Source organism: Mandrillus leucophaeus, unplaced genomic scaffold, assembly GCF_000951045.1.
Source record: "Mandrillus leucophaeus isolate KB7577 unplaced genomic scaffold, Mleu.le_1.0 Scaffold243, whole genome shotgun sequence".
Taxonomy (NCBI): Eukaryota; Metazoa; Chordata; class Mammalia; order Primates; family Cercopithecidae; genus Mandrillus; species Mandrillus leucophaeus.
The window spans coordinates 1926616-1935957 of NW_012102510.1; the positions used below are offsets into that span (position 1 = coordinate 1926616).

Consider the following 9342-nt stretch of genomic DNA (forward strand, 5'->3'; position numbering starts at 1 on the left):
AGATGAGGTCTCACTCTGTCACCCAGGCTCACTACAACCTCACTACAACCTCCACCTCCTGGGCTCAAGTGATCCTCCCACCTCAGCCTCCCAAGTAGTTGGGACTACAGGTGCACGCCACCACGCTCGGTTCATTTTTTTTGTACTTTTGGTAGAGATGGGGTTTCACCATATTGCCCAGGCTGGTCTCGAACTCCCAGGTTCAGGATATTCACCCGCCTCAGCCTCCCAAAGCGTTGGGATTACAGGTGTGAACCACTGGGCCCGGCCCACTTTCTGCATTTTGACAGGAGCCTTCAAGCATTCAAGTTTGAGAAGTACTGGTGGAGGCTCTCCTTTCTCACCTGTCTGGCAGTCAGCAGGCTTGCTTGTCTGGGGGGTGGGGGGCCTCAGCTGGGAGGGCTTATTTTCTGAGCCATGTTGCTAACTCAGGCTTCTTCACCAGCCGATCTCAGGGTTCCAAAGAGCAGGATGAGGGCAATTCCCACAGCAGGAGCATTTTTCAGACCTCTGCTGTGTCATGTTTGCTACTGTCCCACAAGCCAATGCAAGCCACATGGTCACCCCAGAGTCAGTATGGGAAGTCATTGCCCAAGGGCAAAACAGAGGAGGGGAATACTTAGTGGTTATTTAAAAAACCTATCACATTTTCTGCTACCGGAGTTGAGGCTTTTGGGGAAAACAAACGGGAAAACAAACACCAGCAACTATTTACATTCTGCCCAGCCACACCTCTCCCCTCACACCAGCACAGAGCCACCTACTTGCTTAAAAGATGACAGGAGGCCAGGCACAGTAACTCAGGCCTGTAATCTCAGCACAAGGCCAAAGTGGGAGGAACACTTGGGTCCACGAGTTCGAGACCAGCCTCGGCAACATAGAGACACCAGTCTCTACAAAAAACAAACAAACAAACAAAATTAGCTGGGTGTCCACATGCCGTGGTCTCAGCTGCTTGGGAGGCTGAGGTAGGAAAATCGCTTGGACTTGAGAGGTTGAGGCTGCAGTGAGCGGTGATAGTGCCACTGCACTCCAGCCTGGGTGACAGAGCCAGATCCTGTCTCAAAATAAAACTTTTTAAAAAGCCAGAGAGGGCCGGGCGTGGTGGTTCACGCCTGTAATCCCAGCACTTTGGGAGGCCGAGGCGGGCGGATTACGAGGTCAGGAGATCGAGACCATCCTGGCTAATACGGTGAAACCCCGTCTCTACTAAAAATACAAAAAATTAGCCGGTTGTGGTGGCGGGCGCCTGTAGTCCCAGCTACTGGGGAGGCTGAGGCAGGGGAATGGCGTGAACCTGGGAGGTGGAGCTTGCAGTGAGCCAAGATCGCACCACTGCACTCCAGCCTGGGCGACAGAGCAAGACTCTGTCTCAAAAAAAAAAAACAAAAAAAACCCCCACCAAGCCAGAGAGGAGGGAAAAGTGAAAACAGAAGGGAAAGTTGTATATTAATATTGTAAAATCATATCCTTGCTACAAAGGAGAGGTGTACAGAGGTCAATGCATATGAGTTTGATAGTGGAAAAGTGAGAGATTGTCTAACATGGTTTCTTTATGAAGTAGGAGGTAAGTGCTGAGAAGTGGTGGGTGGGGGAAGAGGGGTATCAGAAGTCTGAGGAGACTAGAGAAGGTTTGAAATCAACATAATGGAACTTGAGACTGGGAAGTGACATGAAGAACATAAGATTTCAGCATTCATTTGAGGTTGATGATTATGAAGTTATCTTGATGCCAATCTGTTCTGTGGGCTCCCAAAGTGCTGAGATTACAGGCGTGAGCCACTGTGCCTGGCTCACACCTGTGGGGAAATATTTTGCAATGGTGTTTGCAGGCACAGAGAAAGCCAAAAGCAGGGTTTGGGGGATTTTGCTAGATGAGTAATGAAAAGGCAGAGGGCACATGAGTTCAGCTTATTGGAGGGAGTGTTATTAAAATAATAGTATGGCATCTTTCCGCTGAATATGAAAAATTGAGGAGAAAGTGGGGGTGGTGGTCAAAAAGTGGAGGTTGGAGAATAGGGAAGATTTGAACAACTGGCTGGAAGAAGAGGGGAATTGTGGAAAGAAAACGAAATACTTGAGTCAGTGATTTCACAGGTGGAGTAACTTCCGTGATGAAAAAGACCAGTGGAGAGCATTGCAGATGTTCTCTCTTCCAATCTGAACACCTTCCCCTGGTGGAGATGAGTAGATATGCTTTCTATGTTTTGTTAACTTTACAACGCCTTCCCCAAGCTAGTGAAAGCTCTCACTTCCTTATTCATTGGCCTGATGAACAGAGCAAAATGTATCTTTTTTGGTTCTGTTTTGAATTTTAGTGACTCTAGTCTTCATCTGCCTCTTGGACTTCCTGTCCCTTTTCCATCTATCCTTGGGCACACGTTTCTCCTTACAGGCCCTTTTAAACACCAAGCTCCGGAGAAAGGTCACCATTCTACCACTTTGATTCTGTAAATGTCTTTTGTTCATAGGTGTCAGCACAGGCTGGGTAATACTGTGGTAACAACCCCCAAATCTCGCAATCCCAGGAGGTACGTGGGTACTGAGAATTATTCACATTTTACAAATGACCAAACTGGACCCCAGAGTATTGGTAAAATGTGCAGAGCCCATCAGCTGGTGAAAAACCCTACGGAACACAACACTTAGAACTTCACAAAGGCTAGACTTTATGAAAGGTGCTGCGTGAATGCAGTAGTATCTCCAAATCCCCTGGACCACTCTGCCACGTACAACCTTGTATCTTTTACTCCAGAACTCAGTAACATCCACTCCAGGGCTGATGGGGGCGCTGGATGTAGATAGTGGCGAGTGGTTATCCTCCTAGGATAGCGATGGCTAGGCAGGGGACATAAAACAGAAGAGGCAGTGGCCTTCTCCGGGTGGGGTCTATGGCCCTTTACTGGGTACATTCTGTACACACAGGTACCTCCTTTGCCTGAAGTTATTGATGAAGGCTTCACTACGGAGGGTTTGGGGAAAGGTGGGGGTCTGGCTCGGTGAGCCCGAGTCCCAGCCCCGCTACAGCCCCGCCCAGATCTGGCAGAGCCGTGGGCGAACCCAGGCGGGCAGAAAGGCGGGGCGGGCGGCTGCCAAGTCGGCCAATAGGCGGCTCTCCGGCGGCTGAGCGGAGAGGGCAGGGGCGCAGTCAGTAGCACCACCGCCTTCCAAGTTTCCCCTCGTGGATGCGCGGCCCCGCGGCTCTGCTCCTCCCGGCACACAGGGGCCGGGAGAGGCCACAGGAGCGGACCCAGGACAGGATTTCTGAGGAACGGGAGAAAACTGGCGCCCGACCCACTCTGGCGGGTCGGTGAACGATGAAGGGCCGGCGGCGGCGACGCCGAGAGTACTGCAAGTTCGCGCTGCTGTTGGTGCTGTACACGCTGGTGCTGTTGCTCGTCCCCTCCGTACTGGACGGCGGCCGCGACGGGGACAAGGGCGCCGGGCACTGCCCTGGCCTGCAGCGCAGCCTGGGAGTGTGGAGCCTGGAGGCGGCGGCGGCCGGCGAACGCGAGCAGGGCGCAGAGGCGCGGGCCGCCGCGGAAGGGGGCGCGAGCCAGTCCCCTCGGTCCCCAAGCAACCTCAGCAGCGCTGTCGGGGAGGCGGTGTCTCGCGAGAAGCAGCACATCTACGTGCATGCCACCTGGCGCACCGGCTCGTCCTTCCTGGGCGAACTCTTTAACCAGCACCCGGACGTTTTCTACTTGTATGAGCCTATGTGGCATCTATGGCAGGCGCTGTATCCGGGCGATGCCGAGAGCCTGCAGGGCGCGCTGCGCGACATGCTGCGTTCGCTCTTCCGCTGCGACTTCTCCGTGCTGCGGCTGTACGCACCGCCGGGGGACCCCGCTGCGCGCGCCCCGGACACGGCCAATCTTACCACGGCCGCCCTCTTCCGCTGGCGGACTAACAAGGTCATCTGCTCGCCGCCACTGTGTCCTGGCGCGCCCCGTGCCCGAGCCGAGGTGGGCCTCGTCGAGGACACCGCCTGCGAGCGCAGCTGCCCACCCGTGGCGATACGCGCCCTGGAGGCCGAGTGCCGAAAGTACCCGGTGGTGGTCATCAAGGACGTGCGCCTGCTCGATCTGGGCGTGCTGGTGCCCCTGTTGCGTGACCCAGGCCTCAACCTGAAGGTGGTGCAGCTTTTCCGCGACCCGAGGGCGGTTCACAACTCACGCCTCAAGTCTAGGCAGGGACTGCTGCGCGAGAGCATCCAGGTGCTGCGCACCCGCCAGAGAGGCGACCGCTTCCACCGTGTGCTGCTGGCGCACGGCGTGGGTGCTCGCCCCGGGGGCCAGTCTCGCGCGCTGCCTGCCGCACCGCGCGCCGATTTCTTCCTGACCGGTGCGCTCGAGGTGATCTGCGAAGCCTGGCTGCGGGATCTACTTTTCGCGCGCGGTGCGCCCGCCTGGCTGCGGCGCCGCTACCTTAGGTTGCGCTATGAGGACCTGGTGCGGCAGCCACGCGCCCAGCTGCGCCGCCTGCTGCGCTTCTCCGGGCTGCGCGCGCTCGCAGCGCTCGACGCCTTCGCGCTCAACATGACTCGTGGCGCGGCCTATGGCGCCGACCGGCCCTTCCACCTGTCAGCGCGCGACGCCCGCGAGGCGGTGCACGCCTGGCGCGAGCGCCTGAGCCGAGAGCAGGTGCGCCAGGTGGAGGCCGCCTGCGCTCCAGCCATGCGTCTGCTTGCCTACCCTCGCAGCGGAGAGGAGGGCGACGCGGAGCTGCCCAGGGACGGGGAGACGCCGCTGGAGATGGATGCCGATAGCGCCACGTAGCCTCCCATCCCTGTCCCCGGCACGGATCCGGGTAAGGTGGCCCGGGGCAAGTCAGGGACCGGGACTGGTCTTCCGGGAGCCTGGAATGGCCAGGGGATGGGAAGTGTAGAGGGGAGGGTACTATCCTGGATCCCATCCTGTCAGATCAGGTTCAAGAGGATGGGAGAGTCCTGCTCGTAGAATTTGGTAGATTCATCGGAATCTCCAGCTTAGCCTTGCGCCTCCTTAGAGGGAGATCCCGAGATGAGAGAGGATATTTAAGCGTGACTGAGGTGGAAGCCAGGTCTCCGCATTCCCATTCCCCGGTATGAAGTAGGAGGTTTCAGAGGGCTGAGGAGAGTAGAGAAGGCTTGAAATAGTCATAATGAACCGTGAGACTGGGAGTTGACATGTGGAGTATAGGATTTCGGAAACCATTTGAGGTTGATGATTATGGAGTTATCTTGATGCCAGTTTGTCCTGTAAGGAGACTTTGCAATGGTGTTTACAGGCACAGAGAAAGCCAAAAGCAGAGAGTTTGGTGGAAAGGCGTTGATTCTAACCCTGCCTATCCCTAATCTTTCTGTTTCGTTTTTCTTCTCTGTTTTATGCGCAGGCTCCAGGGCTTTTCTCCTGAGTTTCCAAGCATGCAGGCACAGTCAGGCGGCTCTTGCAACACTTCTTGCATATTGTGTGTCGCAGGCGCTTGTGTAGTGAATAGACTTGCTTTCCCCTGGCTCATATGCGCCTCTCTGTCTCCCCTCCCCCTCCTTCCCTCTCCCATTTCCCCTCTCCCTCTCTTCCTCCACCTCCCCCTTCCTCTCCTTCTCTCCCTTCCCCCTTCTCCCTGTAGCTGGCGTTTGCAGGATATATGACCATATCCCATTCACATCAGCTTCCTCTAGTGTCGACAAGACCTCAGGGGTGGGTGTCCCCCACTCCACCCCATCCGTTTGACAGATGGTGCCTTCAATTGGCAGTAGCAGTTTGTCACTGCAGGAGGAGCTTTGTGAAAAGACACTGCCCCCTCCTTTTTGTTGTTGTTTTTTTCATTTTTGTTTTTTCTCTGCATATCTGAAGATGCTAAAGTGGTGCTGAAACAGTCTCAAAATGTGTTCTGTGTGGGTCAGTGTATGGCCTGAGGGAAGGGTTTGCTCTGCACAGTGCTGACCATAGGAGTCAGTGACATGGGAGTGTGTTTCCCGAACTTTGTGTGAGTTGGAAGGGTGCCGCCTTCTGCGCTGTGCAGTCAGTCCAGAGGAGGAGGAAAAGCAGTGCTGGGTGGGCGGAAGTGAGTTAAGTTTCCATTCATTATTTCATAGTGTAATTCAGCATTCCCCTGAGATGAAGCTCTGAGGACAAACGTTGAAGATATTAATGAAGAGGGACTTTGTTGTTGTTACAGAACCAGAATTTCAGAGTGATTTCAGAAGCTGGCTAACTAAGTTTTCTCCCAGTAATCAAATGGTTTTCTTAGTCAGTTTCTGTAATTGCTAGGAAGTCTATGTTCTTTCCTGATATCCAGAGTGATGGAAGGTAAGGCACAGGGTGACTTGTCACATCTTAACAAAAACATCCTTTCATCTGCTGATCCAGTATTTACAGATGCAACAGTAATTGTCCCTAACCCTTCTTCACAGGCCTCAGGGAACTCCTCCCCTGGGCGAATGCTGTGCATTTTATGGCTTTAAGACATGACAATCTCCCAGAAACTTGTGCTTTTTTTTTTTTTTTTTTTTTTTCATTTTTACTAACATCTGTTTGAGTAACTGGCTGGGGTGAAGCATTAAAGAGAATAGAGAGGAGGGTAGAGGACAGTCTTTGCCCTCTAGGAAGTTAGAGTCTGTGTGGGTGACAGTGACTGTGAGGGAAGACACTGGTGTTGCTGTTTGGAAGGCCGACGGGGCTTCCTTTGCAGGGCTGCAGGGACATCTGGGAGCAAGCTTTAAGCTCTTCCAGACTTTAGTGACTGAGTCCTTCCTCCCGCATTGGGCACTTACCACCAATCAGTGGGTTGATTACAATGCTTGTATTCTCGGTTCCTAGGAAGATAACGTTACTGCCGACACACTGATGGGTTTTCCAAAAGTTTGTCACGCTCTACTCTAGAGAAGGGAGGAGGAGAAGGGAGGAGGATGGATCCTTACCAAAGGGCTATGTGTCATGCACTGAGTTAGGCATTGTACATATATCATAATTTGTACCAGGTTTCCAGATGAGGAATCCGAGACTCAGAGAATTTGCCCAAAGTCATACCTGGGCTGGTGAGGGTGGAACAGTGTTTGGTGTTGGACTCCAGAGTTCATAATCTTCTCTTTTATACCTCACCTGCTCCCCGCCTTGGCATTCCCTGGCAGCACCCCGATACTCCAGCCAGGCTAGTATGAGGTGGAAAATACACTCAGCTTTATTACTAATATGTCCCAACCACTGAACAAATAAAGTATCCCTGAGCTGCCAACAGTGCCTACACAGGAAAGCCGATGACTTTACAGCCATCCTCCCCACAGGGCATCTCAGGATGCCCTCGGCTCAACTGAGGAGAGAGGCCACATGTGAATTAACCTGAGTAACTTCTGGATGGTCCATACCCAATGGCCAGGATTTGGCAGTGAGGGAGTCAGTGAAGTTTTTTTCTGGTCTGGGTGAGGGCCGTAGCACCCTGAACCAAGTCACCAAGGACCTAGGCCCTTTCTCTCTTTTACATCTTGGCTTTTATTCACCAGCTTATCTTCCCACTGTCACAAGATGGTAGCCACAGCTCCAAGCATCACATCTTCACACAATGACACAGGGTTATTAAAATACAGAAAGGAAGGAAGCTATCTAGCCGGTTAGGGGTGGAGGGGTTTTTCCTCCTGCCATGCTCTTTTTTTTTTTTTTTTTTTTGAGAGGATGCTCTCACTCTGTCACCCAGGCTGGAGTTCAGTGTTGTGATCTTGGCTCACTGCAATTTCCTCCTGCCATGCTCAAGTGATCCTCCCACCTCAGCCTCCCAAGCAGCTGGGCTCACAGGTGCATACCACCACATCCACTCTGTCACCCAGGCTGGAGTGCAGTGTCATGGCTCACTGCAGCCTCAACTTCCCGGGGTTAAGCAATCCTCCCACCTCAGCCTCCCAAGTAGCTGGGACTACAGGTCAGGTGCACACCACCACTCCATCTCATTAAAAAAAATTTTTTTTTTTGCAAAGATTGGGGATGGGACGGGGAGTGGGGGCTCTCACTGTGTTGCTCAGGTTAGTCTCGTACTCCTGAGCTCAAGCGATCTGCCCGCCTTGGCCTCTCAAAGTGCTGGGATTATAGATGTGAATCATTGCACCCAGCCTTGATAAATTATAAAACCTTTCCCAGAACCCCCTTTACCAACTGACTTCCCTTTACATCTCATTAGCTAAAACTGGGTTACACAGCCTGTCCTAGCCCAATCATTGGTGAAAGGGAATGGGAGCATTGTGATTGGCTTAGACCAGCGGTTCTCAGCCGTGACTGAACATTACATTCACCTGAGGAGCTTTTTTATTTTATTTTTTGAAATGCCAATGCCTGAGCTCCACCCCGAGATCCTGATTTAAGTAGTCTGGAGTGGAGTTCCCAGACCCAGGCACTGGGATGTTTGAAAAGCTCCCCAGATGATCCTACTGTATAACCAAAGCTGAGAACCTGTGACTCGGACCAGTCATGGTTCATCCCCTGGGCCAGATGGGACCAGAAGGCTGCCACCGGAACAAGATCAGGATGGGGAATAAAGGGATGTCAATGAGCACTGAACTGCTTGCTACAGTAATTTATGTGAAAGAACTTGGAGCTATGAAGTGCCAAGCAGATGTAGAGTGTTATTATGGAAAGGGGAAAATGTCCTCAATTATACACGGGTCCATTTATAACCCTCTCACATGCCTTCAAATGCTTTGTTGTCTGTAGCTCATTATCTAATAATCCATCATTGTACACTATCCACCACTGTTCTGAACAGACTGATGTGCTATCCTATCCTTTTCAGTATGTCTCCGTTTAATGTCTGCCCTTGGTAGGTCCCAAGGTTTCATCCCGCTAGGCACTTAAGGCACCTTGATCTTTGCCCTTGACATGACGTATGTATCCTTTGAAAGAAATTAGGAAAGAATGCAAACACCCTGTAATTTGAACCCTAACAACTGGGAAGCTTTCTTTCTAAGGAAATCATGTAAACAGAAAAAGAAATGATCAACCACCACCAAATCATTTTGAAAGTCCTTCTATTTTAATCAGGAAACTGAGCCCTAAACATTTTATATAGGCTTATGTATAAATATCACTGAGGCCAGGTGCAGTAGCTCACACCTGTAATCCCAGCACTTTGGGAGGCTGAGGCAGGCGGATCACGAGGTCAGGAGTTTGAGATCAGCCTGACCAACATGGTGAAACCCTACATCTACTAAAAATACAAAAATTTGCTGGGCATGGTGGCATGTGCCTGTAATCCCAGCTACTCAGGAGGCTGAGGCACGAGAATTGCTTGAACCCGGGAGGCGGCGAAGGTTGCAGTGAGCTGAGATCGCGTCACTGCACTCTGGCCTGGGCGACAGAGTGAGACTCTGTCTCA

At 52.3% G+C, this 9342-nt stretch overlaps 1 protein-coding gene across 1 annotated transcript in view; it reads left to right on the plus strand.

Annotated features, from left to right (window-relative positions):
• Positions 1–3072: 3072 nt before the first annotated feature.
• CHST7 (carbohydrate (N-acetylglucosamine 6-O) sulfotransferase 7) overlaps positions 3073–9342 on the plus strand; it is a 33428-nt gene continuing 27158 nt past the window's right edge. Inside the window, exon 1 of the mRNA XM_011982821.1 lies at positions 3073–4809. Within this exon, the coding sequence (XP_011838211.1) occupies positions 3318–4778 (1461 nt within the window). The 5' untranslated portion in view covers positions 3073–3317 and the 3' untranslated portion in view covers positions 4779–4809. The remainder of the gene's footprint in view (positions 4810–9342) is intronic.